General features: G+C 34.3%; 4 protein-coding genes across 4 annotated transcripts; 2 read left to right on the plus strand and 2 right to left on the minus strand.

Annotated features, from left to right (window-relative positions):
• Positions 1-1,526: 1,526 nt before the first annotated feature.
• ARPC4 (binding protein) lies at positions 1,527-5,052 on the minus strand. The gene is made up of 8 exons (XM_085705002.1): positions 4,894-5,052; positions 4,747-4,815; positions 4,616-4,668; positions 4,497-4,524; positions 4,301-4,375; positions 3,345-3,449; positions 2,453-2,542; positions 1,527-1,831 (listed from the first exon to the last, which is right to left on the minus strand). The coding sequence occupies exons 1-8, from the start codon at positions 4,894-4,896 to the stop codon at positions 1,742-1,744; spliced, it is 513 nt and encodes a 170-aa protein (XP_085561128.1). The 5' UTR covers positions 4,897-5,052; the 3' UTR covers positions 1,527-1,741.
• A 1,440-nt stretch (positions 5,053-6,492) lies between these two features.
• On the minus strand, positions 6,493-12,464 carry LOC146933255 (uncharacterized). Its single transcript, XM_085705001.1, has 9 exons — positions 12,081-12,464; positions 11,894-11,986; positions 11,561-11,665; positions 11,027-11,179; positions 10,379-10,477; positions 10,150-10,278; positions 7,983-8,162; positions 7,330-7,446; positions 6,493-6,841 (listed from the first exon to the last, which is right to left on the minus strand). Exons 1-9 carry the CDS (start codon positions 12,363-12,365, stop codon positions 6,680-6,682), a joined length of 1,323 nt encoding a protein of 440 aa, XP_085561127.1. The 5' UTR covers positions 12,366-12,464; the 3' UTR covers positions 6,493-6,679.
• Positions 12,465-13,940: 1,476 nt separating this feature from the next.
• LOC146933256 (putative F-box/FBD/LRR-repeat protein At1g66290) lies at positions 13,941-15,726 on the plus strand. Its single transcript, XM_085705003.1, has 3 exons — positions 13,941-14,120; positions 14,351-15,273; positions 15,412-15,726. Exons 1-3 carry the CDS (start codon positions 13,958-13,960, stop codon positions 15,724-15,726), a joined length of 1,401 nt encoding a protein of 466 aa, XP_085561129.1. The 5' UTR covers positions 13,941-13,957.
• A 109-nt stretch (positions 15,727-15,835) lies between these two features.
• Positions 15,836-18,040, plus strand: LOC146933257 (L10-interacting MYB domain-containing protein-like). The gene is made up of 3 exons (XM_085705004.1): positions 15,836-16,150; positions 16,919-17,242; positions 17,339-18,040. The coding sequence occupies exons 2-3, from the start codon at positions 16,991-16,993 to the stop codon at positions 17,912-17,914; spliced, it is 828 nt and encodes a 275-aa protein (XP_085561130.1). The 5' UTR covers positions 15,836-16,150; positions 16,919-16,990; the 3' UTR covers positions 17,915-18,040.
• The last annotated feature ends 6,676 nt before the right edge of the window (positions 18,041-24,716 follow it).

A 24,716-nucleotide genomic window follows, 5' to 3' on the forward strand; every position in this document is an offset into this window, starting at 1 on the left:
AAACATGATTTCTCTTTTAACCCTTTTCAAAAAAAAAAGATTTCTTTTTTAACATACAAAAACGGGGCAAAAAATAATAATGTGGCTTTTGTCGAAGCTGAGTTTGATGATAAAGCGTGAAATTTTTGTAGGGGAAGTGAAAAATAATTATGGTTCCTCAGTCTTTTGATAGTTATTTTCTCTCTCATATAAAAATATTCTAAATGCATCTTCACTTGAATTGTATTATAGTGCTGTGTTGGTGGTTGTTGAATTGGAATACATGTTTTATTTATTTAAATTGCAATTCAATTTATGTTTGCATTCTCATTTGTACTATGTTTGTTAGTTGGAGATGACCCTTACTTTTGATAAATGATCCTCAATCTGCCTTTCCTCGTTGGCGGTTACTTAGGGAGGCAAATTGAACTAGTAGAAGAAGACGCGAGTAAATGGTGCACATTTGGAGGCTTTAATGTATTTTGATACCAATATTAGCCTTGTTGAGAGAACTTTTCACGAGCATCCAAAACTATGATCGACCAGGTTTTGTCTTGGGATAGAAAAAAAGTCTAACAGCATCAGCAACGCTGGTTCTACAGACTATTCTTAAAACACAAGAACACAAAATTTTGTTCTAGGCATTGGAGGAGAATGACCTGGAAGACAGGTTGGAGAACCATTCCTGTAGGAGAACAAGTTCTTGCGGGTGCTATGTCAGACAAAACAAACAACAAGGAGAGAGAAAAGAGGAAAGGAAAAGAAAATATATATGTGAAGTTCGTGGTGGAACCCGTAAAACAAATTAAGAACTTAAAAGCATTGGAGTGAAAATGAGGGAGTGTTCTTGAATCCTACGTGAAAATTATTGGCCCACAAAAATTAACTTTGGAACATCAACATTGTTCTAGCATTGAAGATGCTCCAAGTGTCTTGCTCTTAGAAATTTTATATTTTTTATGTAAGACAACTCGGTTACTATTTTGAAAATTTCAAGAGAGACTTAATTATTTGTTTATTTTAAAGTCAATGAGTTTTAATTTAATGTTATTAATTTAAAAGGAAAAAAATCGTCTTTTTACGAAGAATTTCGCTAATTAACATCCGAAAAATCAGTGTGTTGTTATGAAGAACCTAAATTTGATTCTTTCTTGACAAACCTGAATTCTTAAATTCTACCAAGGCCGGTCCCAAGCCCGCGTAGAAGAAGAGGGTTGTGTTAGACCTCGACAGCCAACTTAAAACTTTGTCGAATTTCTATGATATAGATAAATATGGTATATAATAGAACACTATGGCGTAATTTGATCCATAAATCCGACCCTACTTAGTAGGATAAGACCTGGTTGCTGTTGTTGTCTTAAATCGATTCTTAGTGGGAAGTTCCGGTCAGACTTTATTTACTTCCCATCCAAACTTCATATTACTAGAGGCTCTTGCCCTAGGAATCATATGATTATCCAATGATGGACTGATGTTTTAGGTGGGAGACCAACAATTTGAACCCTAAAGGATACTTGAACCAGTACAGTGCACAAGATAATAGATGTGATCAACATTAGGTGTGATAACCGATTATAATAAAGACACAAGATTCCAATTTGACTTAATATTTCTCTCTACATAAACTATTCGGCACTGCTTCTGCTACTGGACATAATAAAGACACAAGCAGTTGTAATAATCAGGAGGAAGGTGGGACTAGATTTGAAATAGTACAATTTACAGACTCGGTAGTTCTAATTCTAACTAGTCCAAAGCATCAGATAAACTGCTTCAGAAACTCTGTAGCCACAAGCCTCCCCCGTGTGTTCACTGACATTTTGAGCTCGCTTATCTCCTTATCGATATCCTGTAATTTAAAAGTCGTTAGTATGCTAGTAGATGCCAACAAAGCAGAAGAATTGCAGTAATGGTAGAAAAAGAAGAAAAAGTATTGACAAGTCTTTGCACAAAGGAAACATGCAATGGATCAATGAGAGTAAACACTTTACATCTCAGAAAGGCTACAGCAAAAGTAGGCAACAGAAAACATCATCTTGCTCTAATTCATATTATCATTTTTTGGGAAGTTTACATCAGTAATCAGTAAATATTTTGATTCAACACAAGTATAGCAGACATGCCTCTAGTGTGTACTGTACCAAGTACCAACTACAAGTATGTTAATGGAAAAGCAGTAAGCAAGCCCCTAGTGCACCTTACCCCCCTTGAGAATTGAAACATATTGTTACAGCCTAATAAAAGAATATCAAAATGTTGTTCTTTTTGTTTTGTTTTATGGTAGTATGTAATGTTTTCTAAATGGTACAAGTTTTGATATCACTAAATTATTTGCAGCATTCAGGTAATTGACATTTTAAAGGTTGGACTTCCGATATCATTTCAGAAAATGTCACATAGATTTCAATCAATATCAGTACAAGCCACAGAATGAAATGCAAAATAAGTTATAGGGTCAATAAATTCTTACCTCCATGAATTGCACTATAAAATCTATGAGTTTTTGCTTCTGCATCTCCTCACAATGGTAATTTGTAATAAGGAAGCTAATATCATATCCCTGCCAAGAGAAATAACAAAAAATATGACTTTCTGATTTGCTATGTCCTGCATTAACGATTGTCCAGCAAGAATCGTAACATTGTTAGCAAGGCAAATAATCCACCACAGTGAATTTAGAAAAACAAATATGAACCACTACTACTAAGTGAACTTGTTAAGGAATCAAAAGTGAATGATTTTATAAAAAAAAATGTAGCATTTAATGTCAATGCCACAATTCTTTGAATGTTACTATAAGGAAACTGAGGCTTTGTAGAATGAACTCCCACACACAGCACAACCAACTACACAGAAAATTGATCAATAAAAAACTCTATATTGAGTGATTCCTGAACCATTACTCTAAAGACACTCATATGTATATATAATGGTGCTAAAGTAGAAGGGGAAAATAAATTAAATATGAGGATTATTTGTAAGTCGACACTTCTTCACCTCACCTGTCTAAGTGTATTGTGTGTGAAGATGATTTTCTATCACCTTTTCAATCGAAGGTTAACTAGGAATTAGAGGATGAACAAGACGAGACTTGATAGTAATAGAGTATGTTGTATGTAGGCCTATGCTTGGCAATAACAAGGAGGTATTAATTCCATATACAATCACGGAAACATGCAATATCTGAGGCAAACTCGACAAATATTTTTACTCTCTAGATTCAATGAAACTTCATACAAAGTTATCCCTCTGCCCTGCACCGTTATTTTACCTATCACCAATATCTAAACATTAATTTATTTGATCGAAAAATTATCGCCAGACACCGTAGTTAAATTTAAAAGGAAACAAGAGCTATAAACCTGCACAGGCTTTCTCCTCAGTACTTGGAAAGCCTCGGCTCTCATTGACAAAAATCTAAGAAATTTTTTCGTCAATATGTTTTCAAGTTCATCAGCCTGCTTCACCTGCACAATATGAATTAAAAATAAAATAAGAATAAGGAATTAGGGACAAATAACAATGAATATTAGCAATTCGTCTGTAAATCTGATGGTTGCTAACATATTCTAATTTTGATATAGCTTGCTTATCTGCTAATAGAATTAAATTATGAATTATCACCACAAGTTAATTGAAGCACAAGATTTGTAGCCAATTTATTGCTACTTTGGCGCCTTAAAGATGCTCTTGTATTGGGAGAGAATGCAACAAACATCAAGAAAGGATGAATGTATCCAAAATATTATATAATTTACTAAATCACTAAAACTTATATTAAAAACTCTTCTACCATAATTCAACCCCAGTATGATCAATGAACCATTAGCGCTGTTATCATCTAAATTCACAAATCTGAATTTATTTAACTAAAGGATATAACTTGATAGATTTCAACACGCCATCTAAGAAGACCTCTGAAAACTGATTGTACTAGACACATATATCTGCCAACAGACTCAGTTCCTATCAAATATATCATAGTAATAATGATGGTGCTATTAAAAAAAAACAATTCTAGTGAAGAAAAAAGGGGCTGAATGTAACCGTTACATAGAATATAGACGCACTTTTCTGGCAAAACATTACAAAACCCATTTCAACAGTCGCATCCCATGTATATAGGTCTTACCTAATCCTAAAAGGAAAGGTACCATGTTGAAACCCCTTAAGGGTATCTTTGGACTAGTGCCACATGCCACTTGCAGAGACCAATTTAGTGAGACTATAATGAATAATACATGATATGAACAAGGGCAGAGACGAATTTGAGATTAGAAATAATTTCATATGACAAAAAAGAAGAAAAAAGGTTTACCTTAAGACTTATCCTTAATGAATTGATAGAGGTTTCTATTAAGCATTTTTCAGCCTCGTTCCGGCATATCAAAACCTATAACAGCAGCAGCACACAATTTTCAATGAAGCATTGATGCAACAATAAATAATTTCTTTAAAGCATACATCATTTAGATAGGATTATATGTAAATATGATATAAGACGGGGGTCTTACAGGATTTAGAAGGAGTTCAGGACTGGTCCTGCAAATAAAAGAAAAAAGGAACGTCAATTCAATTAAGTTAGTTAGGTGAAAATCTTAACATAAATCGGAGTAAGTGAGAAAATGCTTACTTGAGTTCAACCTCGGGTTTGTTATGTCTTTCAACTTCTTGACAAGGAAAATTCTGCAATTACGAAAATATGATTGATGATCGATCGGAAACAAAATGAATGAATATAGAAAATGGTGTGAGCTAGTGAACCTGGAGGCACATAGCAGCATCGAGTGTGTTGCGAATGCAGGTTAAGTATAAGCGTAATGTTGTGCTACCCTGAAATCAAAGAATGAATTGAGAAGATGGAAAATTGCGATGATGAAGAAGAAGAAGAAGATTCAGTGTGTATCGTACCATTGCTTTGGGTCTGAATCTGACGAATTACAAGTTGAAGTACGGTTTAAGCGAGTGAATGAATCAAATCAAATATAGAAAGGAAAAAGGGATCCGAATCAATCAATGAATCTCACCTGCTACTACACTTTTCTTTGTCTTGCCCGCTTTATTTTTATTTTTTTTTGTCAGCTGGTACAATTTAATTGCGGAGAAGTTGAGTGTTCGAGGTTCGAACCCCGACTTCTGCATATAATATGCAATATCCATACCAACTGAGCTAAGCTCACGGGATTCTTACCCACTTTATATATTATTCATCACAATGACAAAAATCATTTTTTACATTTTTTTTTAAAAAAAAATAGCTAGTCAAAAATTTATATTAAGATAAAGGCAAATGTTAACTTGTGCCTTCAATGACATATATTAAGGAACTTATTATAAAAATATACGTATTAAAAATCGTGTAGTCAACTTTTAAAAGTTAAATCATCATGTTTTTCAATGTAAAATTGTTCATTTTGACTTCCTTAACATGTGTCCTTAGGGCTCAAGTTAACATGACCGTAAAATAAAAAGTAGATTAAAATATCATTTTAGACTAATTCATATAAGTTTTCTTATTTCTTGATTTTAAAAAAATAATTCCAAGCAAAACGGTGGCTAGAATTTACCTTTTTCAAGATGAATATGATAATGCATGATCATGCCAACTAAACTATGTTCACTGGGACTCTTTTTCAAGATGAATATGATAATGCATGATCATGCCAACTAAACTATGTTCACTGGGACTCTTAATTTTCAACTCTAATGTCGTCTTATTTCCCAATATGGCATTATTATAGTGTGTCATGTATGACATCAGAGCCTGAAAACAACAGTTTTTAAGTGTTACAGTGATTAATCCAAATAAAAAGAAACTTATAGAACTAAAAACGTTACAATTACATAGATACAAATTATTCATTGTAGTATAAAATAGTGAACACTATTTTCACTCAAAAACAAAATTTATTTTCCAAAAAACTAATGCATTATACACAAAGGATTTTATGCATATGCAACAAAATTAGTATGCCAATCAACAACTATTTTTTCGACGGCAACCAGAAGGTGCAACACGGTAAACTATTAAGAATAATTTCATCAAAGAGATAAAGAAATTTCAAGCAGATGAGTTTGGTATATTTATGAATAGATTAATGATATTTAAAGAACCATTTGAAACAATTTTTGTAACAACTTTTTTTTTCATTAGCAAAAACAATAGAGAAAAAAAAATAAGAACATAGTATGAATATGAGAGAGTTCTCAATAAATGGTTGTACAAATATCATTTATCTTTTTATATTATTCAAATTGACTAATTTTTACTTATGTATTTAAAATAAAATATACAAACAAAATCAGTAAAATTTACCCCGGGTCTCTTTTTTTTGGTGGTGGCCGGAGTTTGAACCCCGGACCTTCCATATATTATGTAATGTCCATACCAACTGAGCTAAGCTCACGAGAACTTACCCCCGGGTCTCTAACTAGTATCATAACTTCAAAATAGTGTGCTACGTAATAGCTATACTCCAATATAACTTACTTGATAATTTCACATCACAATTTGATCCAATGTCTAAACAAACTATTATTCTTTGAAGAGTGGGGAGATGTGAATATTATACGCATGTTTCATCAGGCACGAGAAAATAAATAGTTGCTGCAGCCTCAAATTTAGAGTCATTTACAAACATTGGATTTCAAACACTAAATTAGAGATACAAAAGCAAAATGCGGGGAACGAGAACCCTTAGACTGACTGTACACGAAACTTATTGGCAACATAGAGCAAATGGCTAATGTTTGTGGACGGGTAATTTTGTAGCAGCTTGAGATTTGAAGTGAAATCACCCGCTAGGAGGCGCTTGCGAATGAGAATTAGCATTGCACAACACACCCGGAGAAGAGTCTCCTGCAGAACATTGTGTCAGTTTCCCAATTTAAGTTCTTTTAAGAACAAAAAAGATACATACATTACCCAAACTCATTAACTTCCCGATCTACCATCACCACTCACCAGTTCTATATACAGTTTAAGAAGCAACAGGAATTTCAAGTAGCAAACAATAGTCACTAAAAACTGGAGACTTACGAAACACGCTCACATGCACAAAAGAAAATAAGGAGGGGAAAAAAAAACGTGTTCTAATGTCCCGATAATATGGCCATATCTTCCATCTTTTCTTCACAATCGGGATCCTCTAAAGTGGAATAAGAGTAGCAATGCAAAGTGAAACACTAATGAAAAATCAACACCAGTATGAGCAAATTGACACTAAAAGTAACTTCGCAACTTCAAATCCAATCTAACTTATTATTTCCATCAAAGAAACATGAGCCATTACTGAAATGCTACATGCCAATCAATTATTTACAAAGTAAATCGGAACAAGATTGTACCTGTGGACCCTCTGGGTCACCTAAAAGAGTGTCCCAAATATGAAGGCTGTCAGCAAAATTGAATTCCTGAGTCAATAGGAGAGTGATCCACCTAAATGCATAGAATTGGGGATTGATCTGACATTCAAAAGAAGAAAAGTGAGCCATTACTGAAACACTGTTTAATAGCCAATAGCAAATACATGGTTGAATAATTTGGCAAGTATGCAAACAAAATTGTAAACAGACTAATTACCCCCTCCCTGTTGCTTAATTGATGGATAAACATAAAAAGGTATTAACAGACAAAAACTAAAAGTCAAAATAACAATTCTAACACAGGAAGTAATATCATCAAAGCAATGAAGCAGGAAAGAGCCTGCATTTTTGTATATTCCATGTTAGTTTATTTAACAAATTTAATAGAACACAGTAGTGCACAAACACCACAATCAATTGCATAACAGTATATACCACAATGTGCGAACAAAAAAATAATTAGCTAACTGTAATATCAAATACTATATATAATAATTTAAAATAGATGCACAGCCTACTCAATATATGTCCAAATGTAAACTAAAAGCGAAACTGTAACAATATATTAAAAACTCTTACTTTGGAAGTGATGTAAACTAAAAGCAAAACTGTAACAATATATTAAAAACACTTACTTTGGAAGTGATCTCAAGATGACGCCACAACTCTTCATCATGTTTTCTTAAAAGCTGTGACAATTTTGTAATAGTTGAACGGATTCCCACAACACTATTGTCTAGTTGTTGAACAAAGTTATCTCGCAACCCACTCAATAGCTCAACAAAACAAAAGAACGCATCAGCTTCAGCAAAGGCCTGCATATTGTAATAGGGAGCTGTTAAGCACAATAAACCAATAATAAAAGAGAACATAAAATGCACCATAATCATACATGACTCCTTATTACTAACAATAATTTTTTCTTCACATTCCCTTCCCGTGATCATACATCACAGCAAGATATCTTGTCTAAATTCCCGTGAGCAATGCTACCTTTATACTGATACAACAACAACAACAACAACAACCAAGCCTTATCCCACTAAGTGGGGTCGGCTACATGGATCAAATGACGCCATAGTGTTCTATCAAAAACCATATTTGGATCCAACTCATTGACCTCTAAATCTTTTCTAATGGTTTCTCGAATGGTTTTTTTAGGTCTTCCTCTACCTCTTTTAACCTGACTCTCCTCCATTTGATCTACTCTTCTTACAACGGCATCTACGGGTCTTCTCTCTACATGTCCAAACCATCTAAGCCTATTTTCTACCAACTTTTCTACTATAGGTGCTACCCCACTCTCTCTCTAATGGTGTCATTCCTAATCCTATCCTGTCTAGTCTTACCACTCATCCATCACAACATCCTCATCTCCGCTACACTTACTTTACTCTCGTGTTGGCTCTTAACCGCCCAACACTCCGTCCGGTCTGACTGTTGTTGTCTGATAGAACTTTCCTTTCAGCTTAAGTGGTACTTTCTTATCGCACAAAACACCTGAGGCTCTTCTCCATTTCAACCACAGTTTGAATACGATGATGTACATCAGCTTCTATTTCTCCGTCATTTTGTACTATGGACCCAAGATATTTAAACCGTGTAACTTGGGGGATGATATGGTCTCCAACTTTCACCTCCAAGGTAGACCCACTTCTCCTTTTGCTGAAGTTACATTCCATATACTCCGTCTTGCTTCTACTCAGGCAGAAGCCATACGCTTCTAAGGCTTGCCTCCAGGTCTCTAGCCTCCCATTTAACTCCTCCCTCGACTCACCAAGCAAGACTACATCATCTGCAAAAAGCATACATCTTTGTGCTAACTCTTGAATGTGTTCCGTCAGTACATCCAAAACTAAAGTAAAAAGATAAGGACTTAGGGTTGACCCTTGGTGCAGTCCTATTGTTATGGGAAAATCTACGGTATCCCCATCTTGCGTCCTCACACTAGTCGAAGCTCCCTCATACCTATCCTGGATAGCTCTAATATAGGCAATCCTCACCCTTTTCCTCTCCAGGGCTTTCCACAAAATCTCTCTAGGTACTCTATCATACGCCTTCTCCAAATCAATGAAAACTAAGTGTAAGTCTTTTTTATCCGTCGCTCCATCACGCGTCAAAGTAAGTAGATCGCTTCCATAGTCGACCTCCCAGGCACAAAACCAAATTGGTTATCCGTACGTAACGTGAGTCTCTTTTCTTAGTCTTCGCTCAATCACCCTTTCCCATAACTTCATGGTATGACTCATTAGCTTAATTCCCCTATAATTCGCGCAATGTTGTATATCCCCTTTGTTCTTATAGATTGGAATTAATGATATCTTTATACTGATCACACCTAAATTTTGATTTGTCATCTCTACCCCCATTATGGCTTCCCCTTTAATTTATGCATACACTTGGAAATATAAACCAGTGGAATGAGGAAACAGAAAACATGAAATTCTATGCGTGGAAAAGGTAAAGAATTACAGGTATGCATATGGTGCTTCTGATTATCACGGGTAAGCACTTTTTAAACAGAATTTTCAAAATCAATGTTACACAAATTATTGTTAAAGGTTCCTAGGAAAATATGTAATATAATAAATTAATAAGATTTTACACAACAAAAATATAATTAATTAAATGTAAAGGAGACTACAGGTGGACTTAGCAAAGCATGGATTACAAAAAGAGGTTAACAAGACATTACAAAAAGGGGTTAACAAAACATCAGGGTTATATGTAATATTCTTCTCAATGATGGATTATAAACTGAGAACTAAGAGATTACAAGTCAAAAATATATAATATACTCACTGCATTTTCTTCGTCTGGGTCATTTTTGAACACATAGAATAGAGGTGCCAATAACTCATTCATCCCTTGGACATACTTTACTCCTGGATTTAACTTCGCAAAAATAATTAATATGTTCTTTAAAGCCTCCTGAAAATGTCAGCAAAAATAAAAAACCAATAAGTTCATGCTGGAAAAGACTTGAATTATAGAGAGACTATACCCATTTCCACAAAAATAAAGGAATAACCTGGTTAGATTTTGCAAATTTAGAATCACCAGAGAAAAAATGCATATCAGGATGAGTGCGCTTTACATCTCGGTCAATCTGATCTATGATTTCCGTATCCTACAGAATGCAATGAGGATCGTTTACATCACAACAGCCTTTGCATACCAAAGCATTATACTCCCTCCGTTTCAAAATGAGTGTCGCTTTAGCCAAAAAAAATTGTTTCAAAATGAATGTCACTTTCAGTTTCCAATGCAATAATAATTTTTTCTTTTCAATTGTACCCTCCAATTAATACTCTGCACACTACTTCCAAAGTATTACTTTTAAAACTAACCAATAGTTAATAAGGATAATTTGGTAAAATAACCATTCTCTTTCTTTTAATCATTGCATTTCTTAATATGTGTGTAAACACCTAAAACGACACTCATTTTGAAACGGAGGGAGTAGTACATTAGGATCAAATTAATATACTTGTGATATAGTAAGCATTAAAAAGTCTAGAGATTAATGGATCAATTTAAGTAACGTGTGATAAGTATCATGCATTGATGTGTCGTTCATCGATTATATATACAACAAAGTTGATAGTCCATGCATGATCAGTGACTTCATATAGAAATATTCAAATGTCTAACGAAAACAGATTCATTTGCATAGTACCTGGAAGAACTGATTCCATACACTGGTCTTCCCAAGACTCAAAGGATGCTCATCATGAGGAATTTCTGATCTAGAGAGCAAGGCCCTGTCACGTTTGGCGGCATCATCAGCATCACCAATAGTGGAGTTGTACATCCTCCTTGTGATTTCTGACTAGCTAGCGACAGAAACATTCAGAGCCAAAAAGATAAAGCAAATAGAACAACATGCATTAAAAATCACCAAGTCAACAAAGATTGCACTTGGACAAACATGTAATCTACCAATGTAACAGAAAAAACAGTAAAATCAGATCATATTTAAAAATTAATTTGATAATATACTCCTTAGAATTATCTCTCTTCCCCTAGCCAGTAGTTTGATGTAAGAACCAATAGAGATTGGAGATGATGTGCAAAGAAATGTAATTTGATTCTACAGATTTTAGTTCAACCTACCAACAACTCACGATTAAAGAATCATTCAAAACACCCCTTCACCCCATAATCTGAGATGATAACATTACACAACTTTGTTCCTAAGCAGTTGACTTACAGGATTCATTAGAATCTCCTCTTTGAACTGTTTGTACTGTGACCTCTTCTTAGCTAATTCAGATGACCAAAGCGCTCGATCCGGTGGAAGATATCCAAGCAAAAGCTGCAAACATCAATAAGCGTAAGTTGCGATAATACTTTTCTATAATTTCACTTGCTTCTTTCCATAACAAAAAAGAACATATAGTCTATACTAACTAAATCCACTATTTGGGAATCATCAATACACTTCCATCACTGCATTTCCATTCTTTGCCGCGAAAAACAAGACATCAATAATCATAACTAATATCAATGAGAAAACAGTTTGAAAGAGAAATAGCAATAACACCTTCCACAATGTAGAACGTATCCCAGCAGAATCAGGCACACCTTGACATGAGATCCTCCTCAATTCCCGCATATCCATCACCTTCTTCGACAACTGAACCAAAACAAAAACAAACCATTCCAAAAATCAAAACTCACAAACACCATAATAAACAAATACGTTGAATCAGTTGTTAAAGTGGAACTACCTCAGTCAATAATTGAGCATGGTGAGAGACGTCGTAAGCGGAAGGAGGCACATCGTGGTCATGGTGATCGTCGGATCGCGAATCTTCAATTATCTGCTTAGGCGGAGGATCTTGAACTACGATGGGAGGAGACGGAGGTTGGGGAGGTGAAATTGGGCTGTGGACGGGAGAGGATTCTTCGGTGGTGGTGGTGGTGGTGGTGGTAGCCGCGGCGGGGGAGTGAGGAACAGTGGGTGCTGACCAGAGAGAGCTGTTAAGCCAATCGGGAACTTTCTTCTTCATCATTTTGAACGGTAATCGATGAATTTTACGTTTAGGGTTTCTGGATTTTCATTTCTCGAGAGAGAAGAGATGAACAACACATCACAGTACACACATCTCATTGGTTTTTTTGGAATGTGTGTCAATTTTAATTCCTAAATTAATTATTTTTTTAATCTTAATGGTTAATCTTTTTCATTAGTGAAAAGCACTGTTTTTTTTTTAAAAATAAAACTATTAAAAACATTGTTATTTTTACACAGGGTCAAAAAAAAAATCAACAAGATTCATCTTGAAAATTGAGAAACCTATTTGGATGAACAAGGGACTTGGAGGTCTAGGCCACAATATTAGTAATTAGACGACTAGTTTGAGTAAATGAAAGTGAAGGTGAACTAAAGGAACAAAAAAAACTCAAGAGGATTCAATTGAACATGTTAGAAGCCAAACAACTTAATCGCATATTCGAAGCAAATTGTCAACCTCCAAAACTGAACTATCAAATTTCCATATAAGCTATGAAGCTTAGATACGTAGTTAAGTGGATACGAATACGATGTGATACAATTAAGTGGATACAAAGAATGTTTGAAATTTAAGATACGACGTCAGTAAATTATATAATAAAAATTATATGGATGTATAATATACTTTTAAATGGACACTCATAATTCATCATTGATATATAATCACAATTTACAAAAGACAGTCGTGGTTTCTACTCAAAAACAATATAACCATGGTTATAACAAAAAATATAGAATTTTTTAAAAACATCGTAAATGAATCTATGAAATATCTTAATCGAATTCAATAATATATTCTTAAAAAAATATAGAATATGTATCCGAACATGACTTATCCTATTTTGGAATACTCAAAAAATAGACGAGCTAGACATTTTATTTTATGAAATGTTAAACATTTTTTTTGAAGGAATGAAATGTTAAACATATTTTCTAAAGTATTTCTTTTGAAGGGGTATTTTTTTTAAAGCATATATAATCATAACTTGATCTAATTTTTTTTTTGGGTTAAATATGTTTTTGGTCCCTATAAATATACAAACTTTTCGTTTTAGTCCCTCTAAAATTTTCCTTCGACTTTTAGTCCCCAAAAATTTTCCATTCATTTTTGGTCCCTATTTTAAAGTAAACTCATATGTAGAATACATATTTTTGAATAAAATTTTGCAGAAAAATTCATAATATTATAAGAGTCTCTCCCAAAAAAAATTAGAATTTTTTAACAAAACATGAATTTAATATGAATTTTTATAATTTTTGCAGTTAAAAATTTATATTAAATTTAGGTTTTGTTAAAAAACTCTAATTTTTTTTAGGAAATATTTTTATAATATTCTACACATTGATGCATAATTTCATTAAAAAATACTAAAGTTAACTTAAAAATAGGGACCAAAAGTAGCTATTGAAAATTTTATAGGGACTAAAAGTCGAAGGAAAATTTTAGAGGGACTAAAACGATAAGTTGGTAAATTTATAGGGACCAAAAACATATTTAACTTTTTTTTTTTATCTTGTTCTAATCTAATTTAATACTCGTATCTAATAATTGTCAAAAAGAAAATAAAAAATGAAAACCATTTTTCAAAGATGCGGGAAATGAAAATTAAATCCTTTTGTTTTCCCCCCATACATCGCACATTCGCACCAAATCAGACAAAACGAACCCTAGATGTGTTGCGATCCGTTTCGAATCCACCTCTTCTCTTGCAAACAGATTTTCATTCCAATTTTCAAATAATCACCGCTCCAGGTATTTCCTTCTATATTTTTCCCCCTAAATCTTTATTCTGCATGAGATGAGATTCAATAACACTTGCTGAATCGTTTTCATAAATTATTTTCTTCTAAATCGTGAGGTTTTTGTGAATTTCACTTCACTTCTTGTTCCGTTATATTGCAGAATATAATTCCATATTGTTTTTGTTTGCATACTTCCTCAGGTACTCGTTATCTGAATAATAATAATGTCTAATTCAGCAGACAAGGTAATGATTCCACCCAAGAAGATTGCAAGGCATGATAATGACGAGAATCAAGACAGGATAAGCGACTTACCTGATTGCGTTCTACTTCACATTTTGTCATTATTAAATTCCAAAAACGCTGTTCAAACTTGCGTTTTGTCCAAAAGATGGAAACATCTTTGGAAACGTATTCCAACACTTATATTGCATTCTTCAAGATTTTCCACTGTAAAGAAATTTGCCATATTCGTGTCTAACATTTTCACTCTTCGTGATACCTCAGCTGCACTGCATTCTCTAGATCTTGACCGTGCAGGCATTATCGAGTCTTCGCTCCTTCATAAGGTTCTAACCTATGTTTCTTCCTATAACATCCACATCCACCATTTAGGAATCTCTGTCACTGGTGGGAGTTATCTCATTATGAACAGCATTTCTAAATGTCAGGCTCTTACGTCTCTTAAGCTTTCAGTTAACGATAGACGGGGTAGTTATGAAACATTATTTCCAAATTTTTTGAATTTACCTTTGTTAACCCACTTGGATCTAACTCATTTTGCCTTTTGTGGTGATGATAACAGTCGTGTTAAACCCTTTTCCCCCTTTACCAAGTTGAATAGTTTGGTCATTTGTCATTGTAAGGTGTTAAAGGATGCTCAAACCCTCATCATCTCAAGTGAGACACTTGTCAATTTAGCTTTCGATTATTATTCATCTAACTTTGCCAAAATCGAGCTTTCAACTCCAAAGCTTTGTACATTTACTTTTCCCAAAAGTCTTGATCAGAAAATATGTGGGAGCGGTCTGTCTTCTGTTAAACAAGTAAATATTGATGTGCCAGATTATTCAGCTACCGAGAAGCTTGCTTTGGTTCTATTAAATTGGCTGCGAGACCTTACCAATGTAGAATCATTGACAACCACTTCAATTACTCTTCAGGTACCATGCCATGTTTCCAATCTTTGTTTTCTACTTTCTTCTCAAGATGTATTTTATATTTATTTTTTTAAACTTTCTCAATATTAAATTGACTTGCATAAAAATGATACTAATTCACTCTCATTTATAATCGCTTAGGTTCTCTCCTTAGTTCCTGATTTATTGGAGGTTAAGTTCCATTCTTTGTGTAACTTGAAGTCATTGGAAATAGAACTGATACCATTTGATTATGGACCATTACTCCGTATAATGGAAAATGCCATGTTAAAGAAAGCGGCTGCCAAGTCACGTAATGAAGCTGCAAAGTTAAGAAAGACATTTAAAGCAGGTTTGAGACCACCTCCCATACCTGACGGAATAGTTGACTTCTTGCGACAAAACTCACCGTCAGCGAAAGTTAACATCACAACAAAGTACGCGGGTTGTTTTAATATCAAGCAGGTAGTTATTTAAAAACCATAAGGGAGTTGAGTGTGGTAATTTCTTTGAGAATACGAGCTTAGATAACTTCAACTGAAACAACCATAAGAGTTTGTGATTGCTTGTTACTAAACAGGTTGAAAAATCCATAAAGGGGGCCAAGATCACCGGCTATCGTTCGCAATATGCCCCACCTGCCCCTGCTAATGCCACTGAGTTTGCTTCTGCCGTTGCGCCTTCACCTGCTTCTGCTGCTAAGTCTACTTTTGCCGATGCTCTTGCTTCTTCATCCTCCCCTGCTCGTGCTGCACCTGCCTCTGCTGCTGAGTCTGCTTCTGCCGATTCTCTTGGTTCTGCCTCTTCCCCTGGCCCTGCTGCACTTGCTGCCACTCCTGCATCTGCCGCCGTGCCTGCCTCTGCTCCATCACCCCGTCATCATCTCTGTTCCGCTGAAAAGGTATCATTCATTCCTCACATGCATTTTGATGGATCCCTCGAGTTTCTATTACATTACTTTTGGGTGCCAATTGTTGTCATGTGGAGATTTCCATTTTGTGATATTTGAGAATGAGATGGCTTTCCATTTTGTGATATTTGAGAATGAGATGGCATATTAGATTATTGTAAGAACCCTTGTCTACACTCAAGTAGAAATTGTTCCAAGAATGATGACAGAGGCATCTGTAATAAAATCTTCATGTGTCCTTCAACTGCATGGTGCCCCTTTTTTCCACTTGCTTTCTAATAGTATAACGATGTTTTTTTATAAGCAAACAAAGATTTATTTATTGATAGTAGATACAAGTACAAATACTTTCTATTGTAATTTCTTAGCTAGAAGTTAAGATACGTAGCATTGAATTGATTATAGTGTAAGTAACTATCTAAAAACATTGTTGTTAAATACTACATATTGCAGAGGAACGAGGTGAGTGTATGCCCATTCTGGTACACTGCTGATATTGATAGGAATCTATTGTTAATCGTTGTTATAATAATTACATCGTTATACATTAACAGCAACATTTTTGAAGTGAATTAAATTGATATAGGATATGATCTGCTCTTGACGTGGTTATAATAAACATTACACCGTTGATGTCTTAATGAGAAATAAAACTAAATTGATATAAAATATGATTTTGCTATTATCAGGGCGGCCTCCAAATTGTGTCTCATTGCATCTGTTGCACTCCTCTTACTGTAATGCTGTGTTTTATGATAGGTGACAACTAATGTTGACAATAGTGACTCAACGTTTTGGCCTGACATAGTAACTAAAACTTTCATTGACATTATGGTTGATGAAGTTACAAAAGGAAATATGTCAAATGGTGTGTTTCATACTAGAACATGGACTTCGATGACTAATAGGTTGAATTCCATAACTAATTTCTCCTATGAAGAGGAACAATTAAAGGCAAAAATGCATCATCTTCGAGCCATGTTTCATGAGTTCTATTCACTTTTGCAAAATGTTGGATTTGTGTGGAATTCAGAAACCAACACTGTTACTGCAAGTGAAGAGGTCTGGAAAAATTACCTTAAGGTATGGTTTAGTTTTTGTAGTTTTTGTTTGTAGATTTAAATTAATTTTATTTGTCAATATTCTTAATGTATTGACAATATGCTTATATTATTTTAGACACATGATAAAGCATCTCAGTTTCAAAATAAAGGGTGTGACCATTATAAGTTGTTGGAAATCATATTCAACAAATATAATGAAACTGAAGTACTTCATTATTCAATTGCCCAAGACCAACCAAATATCAATAAAGAAAATGAGCATGATAATCAATACTTGAACACCAGGAGTGCAAATTATGTATGTGTTGATAATGATAGTTCAGACAATGGTACACAAGAAGTGGAGTGCATCACATGCAGAGGGAAGCAAAAAATTCAAGTAAAAGATCGTACATCCAAGAAAGAGTCTACATCACGTCAGATGGGAGATGCAATTGCAACATGGGCTCAGGCATGGGGTAAGATTGTGGAGGCTAGTTCTTCACATGTAACAACAAATTGCTCTCTTACTAAGTGTGTGGTTGCTCTTGAAGAGATAGGAGACATTTCAGATGACATCTACGGGAAAGCCTTGGAAAAGTTTACGGATCTTGATTGGAGGGAAATGTTTATCGCCATGTCTACTGATAGAAGACGTGGGTGGCTATTTAGACTTTTAAGGATAAAACTTTACTTTTACATGTGGGCATAGTGATGAGACACTTTTTGTGTGTGGATATTTATGGTTATATTCTTCTTTAATCTATTTGGTGAACAATTGTATGTGTTTTTATTTGTTGTTTATAGTGATGTTATTAATCATTTTAGTTCACTTTCATTGAATATCTTGTTTTTAAAGTTTTGTTATGAGATCGTATATGTTATAACTAGTATTGATATTGATATAAGTGGCGATTCCACTTATGATGCAAGTGAAGTGATGGTGAATTTTCATATGTCCCCCCTCTTATATTTCTGGGTATCAGAGTCTGTTGTTTTTGGATTTTCAAACTGTTAAATTTGAATTTCCAAATTCTATCATCTACCGAAGTTGTTACTAGGTTGAGTCACGACCAGGTCGCTCTCTTTAAGACGTTTCGTGGCACTACCCAAATTTGTGCAAGGTAGACTATCAACCACGCCGCCTCCAGGATAAAACAAGCCCAGCTACAACTGTTCGATTAACTACTGCACAGTAGAAAAATCGTTCGAGAATTACACCCTCAAAATATGGCTCAATCGTTTGATCGAAGTCACTCGATACGGTACGTAACCGCTCTATTCGAAACCGTTCAAATTAATATGGTATTATTACCATTCTATTATGGTGCTGAGATCACTCAAATATGGTGTTACCACCATTCTAACTTCTCCAAAACATGAATATGGCACTACGACCACTCAAATATGGTGATACCACCATTTCTCTTTAAAATAATATATATATACTGTTAAGATCATTCTTTAATATGATCTTAATAGTACTCTATATTCCGAAGAATCATATATTATCGAAGGGACTATGAACTTAAGACCAAGGGACTATGGTCTTAAGAACACTCTTAATACCGAAGGGACAGAAAGGAGTAGAAGCAGAAGAAACTTGTTAAAAACAAGTCGGAGGGAGAAGAGAGGAAAAAACACAGGAAGCATCGACTGTGAATTTTCGGTGTGAAGAATCAAATGGGGCGAGCTCTCCTTTTATAGGGAGAGTTTGTAACAAAAAACGAGTGACTTGGGGACTAAGTCTGCTTAATCCTTAAGCAAACGTGTTTTGTTTCTTAATTGGATATATCCGGAAGTTTCTGGATATGCTTTTGGATCGGGTCGGATCGTAACAAATTTATTTGTTACGCGTAGCGCTTACGGATAATGATTAAATTAATTAATTAATTAATTTAACATTTTCAAGTGACAAAAAAAAATATATATCAATTTTTTTTTTTAAGCGTTCATCCGTTCACAAAATTGGGTACCCCAAGGGCACACCCTTGGAGGTCACTTTTCCCATATATAAACACTTACTAGTTGGGGTGACCCTTCAATGTGGGACATTTTTTAAGTCACACCCACACACTAGTTTTTTTCATAGTGTTTTTCTTTCCAATTTTCTTCACTAGAATTAACTAGTGTTCCAACAATCCCCCACTTGACTTCAAAATGGTTTCGAGAAATAACGTAAAACGTTTCCATAAGATTTGTTAATATACAAAGGTGTCGCCAACAACTTGAACCTTAGCATAGTGGAAGATATTCTGATTTAACAAGAGTTGCTTACAGCATTGAACTCTATCTCAGACATAGAATCCACACACAAACCTTTTCATAGGTGTATTCTAAAAGCCCGTGCGTTTTAAGGCCCTGCACGTGTATCCCGGTTTTAACGAATGCTCTAGGAATTCTGCCTCGAAATTCCATAGGACTGGCCTAAGTTCCACATTCGTATAGGTGAGTCTATCAAGGGTACTCCTGTAGCTGTGTACCCCACTCAACATAGAGTATAGATCTCATTAAGAGTTACTATTACCTCATCCTTCTTTCGCTGCAGGATCATGCTTTCTAAATTCTTTCTCTCATAGCATGTTCTACCACTTCATGACTTGTTTTTACCCATTGAACCTATTTCTTGGGATCTCCAGTCATGTAGGTCGGGTTACCATCACTTGTGGGCTGTAGGCATTAGTCCCATCCTACTGGATGTTTCTTGGACTTTCTCTCTATTAAGTCCTTTCGTCAAAGGATTAGCTAAGTTTTCATTCGTACGTACAAAATCAACTCTAACCGCTCCATTTAGAGATACACCCTCTAATCGTGCTATGTTTTCGCCTTATCTGTCGTCTCTTACCATTGTAATAACGATTCTTAATCTTTGCAATAGCCGCGGTACTATCGCAATGAATTAACACAGCTGGTAACGGTTTTTCCCATAGAGGGATCTCAGCTAGCAAGGATCTTAGCCAACTTGCTTCTTCACTAGTTTTATCTAGTGTTCTCATCTCAGATTCATTCCATAGTGGACTGAGTCAATATCATTTGTTTTAACAAATAACTCCTCTAGTGATGCTCAATGTGCAAACACTAGTCGCTAAATATTCATCTGAAAGATGTTCAATTTATATCTTGTACCATTTAAGTACAATATGTTACTCCTAGTGAAGTAATCTTAGAGTCATAGTCTTCTTAAGACACCTCATGACTCTTTCTATAGCATGGCAATGCTTCCCATCCGTCTACTAGTAAACTTGCACAAGAGTTTCACGACTTCGACAATGTCGGATCTAATACATTCAGTGGCATACCTAAGTGCTGCCAATGATGCTCGTATATTCTGTTTTTCTAATTCCATCTCAAGTGTTCTTACACTTGGATCATAATATATGATTGCAAGTTTACGGTGAAATAATTACATTTCTTTAAGATCTTCTCAACTTTGTGAGATTTATCAAAAAAGTTATCTTTTCTGATCTAGTAATCTTGAAACCAAGAATTACTTCAATTTTTTTTTTTTTTGTTTAGGTCTTTCTTATCAATGTTGTTGATAAACAATGATTTCACATAATTCATAACATGAATCTTTAAATCAAATATGAGCAAGTCGTCTTCATAGAGACATATGATCGTGCAAATATTATTTGTCACTTTCATTCACTTTATACTCATTCGATAACATTAGAATGTCAAATTTTTCATGCCATTCCTCAGGAGTTTTTTTTTAGACCATTCAAATAATTATCTAACTTACAGACCTTGTTTTCTTGTCCATGAATTGCAAAAATTTTCAGGTTGTTCCATATAGACTTGTTCTTCTAGTTCACCATAAAAAGGCAACTTTCACATCCATTTGGAGTACTATCGAGTTATAAATGGCGGCTAAAGGGACTAGTACTCTTATGGATATGATTTTCGTGACTGGTGAATGAATGTCGAAGAAGTCTATTTCTTTTTTCTCTTTGTTTAAAACCTTTGACTACAAGGAAAGCCTTGTATTCATCAACCGTACCATCAGGTTTTAGTTCTTTTTTTTTCTTTCAAAAATCCAAATACAACCAATTGGTTTTGCAACTATGAGACAAGTCAACCAAGTGTCATGTTTTGTTAGACTCTAGAAAATTCATTTCATCGTTTATTGCTTTTGCCATAATTCAGCATCCAATGAGGATATAACTTCTTTAAGGCTTAATGAATCTTCTTTCAATGTATAAACCAAGTTCATACTCTTTAGCAATTTTAGCTTTCTTACCTCCTTGAGGTTCTATAACATCTTGTATGATGTTTTCATAACTATTTCTAATTACATGAATGTGATTAGATATAGTGCCCCCACTAGTTCTTAATTTTTAAAGGGAAATGTATTTTGCCCCCACTAATGTCGTGCTCCCATTAGAGCCCCCACTAGTGCCCCCACTATTCTTTAGTTAAAGGGGTAAATATTTACATAGAATTCGACATCTTTTAAATTCTATGATCACTTTAACATTTAGGTCATAAAACCTATATGTTTCGTTATTTATCGCATACCCGATGAATACACATTCATAGGCTCTACTAGTGAGTTCAACTCTCTTGGGGTCCATGATCTTAATATAGTCCAGACAATCCCAAGTTCGAAAAATAAGACAAGTTGGATTGTCTTTTCTTCAAAAATTTCTTAATTAGAATTTTTGTTCTTAGACTTGGGTACTCTATAAATTTCAATTTTCGTTATAAAAAATTGAACATTCAAGCATATCAATTTTATTTTTCCAAAGTTCACAGTCATCAATAAATATGATAAAAATATCATTTTATCATTTCTAATTTATGTGTCATCAAATTAACACATATCATTATGTTTAGAGATTCATATCCTCTAAATTCTAATTTATATGAACTTTTGATTCATATATCTTGACTGCAATAAATAAAATTGTTTATTTATATAACTTTGGAATTAAGTCCAAGTTACTCAAGTTTAAAATTAAACACTTGTTCGTGATCAATTTTGATATGTCAAATATTAAAATCACACAACTAATAACATAGAAGGAGAATTTAATTTTTAACATACCATCAAAGTGCAATCTTTTTCCACAAGAGTGCATGGTACACAAGTCTCTCTTTAAGTCTGAGTCAACTCAGTCTTATTCAATAGAAATCTGAAATTCAGATTCTTTCTTAATTTTTAGGGTAGATAACTTCTCAATTTTAGCACTCCCTATCGAACTAAAATCATGCTATTTCCTTTAACCGAATAGCCTGTGCTCAAATTTTAGAATTTGTGCATTTTTTCATATGACTATTCGGAGAGCAATTCACCACGGTAAAAACTGAATCCATCCCAACGAATTGGATCCCAAAAAATCATTAGTACATTACCAACAAATCTTTAATACTAACCTATAAAAGGTTCGCATCAAATATTGATTTTTCTATAGCAAGAATGAAGTTATAACTAACATTGGGTTTATACTTTTATCAAATTGCATAAAAGTTCTTTGACAACGTGAAGTCACTTTCTTACTTAATATCAAAGGGAAACAAGCCATGTCGAATGTAGCGAGCATGACTTTTAATGTTAAGTAAGATACACATTGCTCTCTGTTTGAATTTTAGGGTTGTAGTTTGAACCAACAAGCACTTCATCGTTTCAGTCGAAATATGTAATTCAATAGCTTGATTTATCCTTAATATATTTAGGGACAACTTAACCTCAATATGTAACTTCTTCGGTAGACATAGCAGATTGAAACGTCTTAAAATTGTTGTTTTTGGATTTTCAAACTGTTAAATTTGAATTTCCAAATTCTATCATCTACCGAAGTTGTTACTAGGTTGAGTCACGACCAGGTCGCTCTCTTTAAGACGTTTCGTGGCACTACCCAAATTTGTGCAAGGTAGACTATCAACCACGCCGCCTCCAGGATAAAACAAGCCCAGCTACAACTGTTCGATTAACTACTGCACAGTAGAAAAATCGTTCGAGAATTACACCCTCAAAATATGGCTCAATCGTTTGATCGAAGTCACTCGATACGGTACGTAACCGCTCTATTCGAAACCGTTCAAATTAATATGGTATTATTACCATTCTATTATGGTGCTGAGATCACTCAAATATGGTGTTACCACCATTCTAACTTCTCCAAAACATGAATATGGCACTACGACCACTCAAATATGGTGATACCACCATTTCTCTTTAAAATAATATATATATACTGTTAAGATCATTCTTTAATATGATCTTAATAGTACTCTATATTCCGAAGAATCATATATTATCGAAGGGACTATGAACTTAAGACCAAGGGACTATGGTCTTAAGAACACTCTTAATACCGAAGGGACAGAAAGGAGTAGAAGCAGAAGAAACTTGTTAAAAACAAGTCGGAGGGAGAAGAGAGGAAAAAACACAGGAAGCATCGACTGTGAATTTTCGGTGTGAAGAATCAAATGGGGCGAGCTCTCCTTTTATAGGGAGAGTTTGTAACAAAAAACGAGTGACTTGGGGACTAAGTCTGCTTAATCCTTAAGCAAACGTGTTTTGTTTCTTAATTGGATATATCCGGAAGTTTCTGGATATGCTTTTGGATCGGGTCGGATCGTAACAAATTTATTTGTTACGCGTAGCGCTTACGGATAATGATTAAATTAATTAATTAATTAATTTAACATTTTCAAGTGACAAAAAAAAATATATATCAATTTTTTTTTTTAAGCGTTCATCCGTTCACAAAATTGGGTACCCCAAGGGCACACCCTTGGAGGTCACTTTTCCCATATATAAACACTTACTAGTTGGGGTGACCCTTCAATGTGGGACATTTTTTAAGTCACACCCACACACTAGTTTTTTTCATAGTGTTTTTCTTTCCAATTTTCTTCACTAGAATTAACTAGTGTTCCAACAGAGTCTAGTTGCAAAATTATGTTGATCTCTTTGATAATGTGATTTATGACTATCATTAGAAACACATTAACAAAGCTAAGGTTCTAACTTCTAAGTAGTGAATTTGGTGTTAATTATTAAATGGAGGCTTAAATATGCATTTAGTCTATGCACTTTCATCAGATTTTGGCATTGGTCCTTGCACTTTTTTTTGTTTGGAATTGGTCTCTGCACTTTGTAAAAATATTGGTATTGGTCCCTCTGTTAATTTTCTGTTAAAAAAAAAAACACAAAACTATTGATATTGGTCCCTGCACTTTGTAAAAATATTGGTATTGATCTCTGCACTTTGTAAAAATATTGGTATTGGTGCCACGTGGCATGAAATGATTGGGCCACGCGGCACTCCGTTAGTTTTGTGTTTTTTTTTAACAGAAAGTTAACAAAGGGACCAATACCAATATTTTTACAAAGTGCAGGGACCAATGCCAAACAAAAAAAAAGTGCAGGGACCAATGCCAAAATCTGATGAAAGTGCAGGAACCAATGACACATTTAAACCTTAAATGGATTTGGAACAAATTGTTTTCGTTTACTTCAAATGAAGAAAAAAAACATTTTCTTAATAACATAGAGTAAAAACATT

The sequence above is a fragment of the Medicago sativa genome, chromosome 4 (assembly GCF_051527215.1).
Source record: "Medicago sativa cultivar Bolivia chromosome 4, Bolivia_mono, whole genome shotgun sequence".
Lineage (NCBI taxonomy): Eukaryota > Viridiplantae > Streptophyta > Magnoliopsida > Fabales > Fabaceae > Medicago > Medicago sativa.

Bases quoted from the DNA above. Each gene is read 5' to 3' on its own strand.
- LOC146933257 (XM_085705004.1), top strand. From the start codon at position 16,991: ATGGTTGATGAAGTTACAAAAGGAAATATGTCAAATGGTGTGTTTCAT. The intron at 17,243-17,338 runs GTATGGTTTAGT...ATATTATTTTAG, and splicing joins TCTGGAAAAATTACCTTAAG to ACACATGATAAAGCATCTCA.
- LOC146933256 (XM_085705003.1), top strand. From the start codon at position 13,958: ATGCGGGAAATGAAAATTAAATCCTTTTGTTTTCCCCCCATACATCGC. The intron at 14,121-14,350 runs GTATTTCCTTCT...CTAATTCAGCAG, and splicing joins TCAAATAATCACCGCTCCAG to ACAAGGTAATGATTCCACCC. The intron at 15,274-15,411 runs GTACCATGCCAT...ATAATCGCTTAG, and splicing joins CCACTTCAATTACTCTTCAG to GTTCTCTCCTTAGTTCCTGA.
- ARPC4 (XM_085705002.1), bottom strand. The intron at 4,525-4,615 runs GTAAGCATTTTC...TTTTATTTGCAG, and splicing joins AAACCCGAGGTTGAACTCAA to GACCAGTCCTGAACTCCTTC. The intron at 4,376-4,496 runs GTAAGACCCCCG...CTGCTGTTATAG, and splicing joins CTGAACTCCTTCTAAATCCT to GTTTTGATATGCCGGAACGA.
- LOC146933255 (XM_085705001.1), bottom strand. From the start codon at position 12,365: ATGATGAAGAAGAAAGTTCCCGATTGGCTTAACAGCTCTCTCTGGTCA. The intron at 11,180-11,560 runs GTAAGTCAACTG...GTCGCTAGCTAG, and splicing joins AGGAGATTCTAATGAATCCT to TCAGAAATCACAAGGAGGAT. The intron at 6,842-7,329 runs GTACAATCTTGT...AATGTTCTGCAG, and splicing joins GTGACCCAGAGGGTCCACAG to GAGACTCTTCTCCGGGTGTG.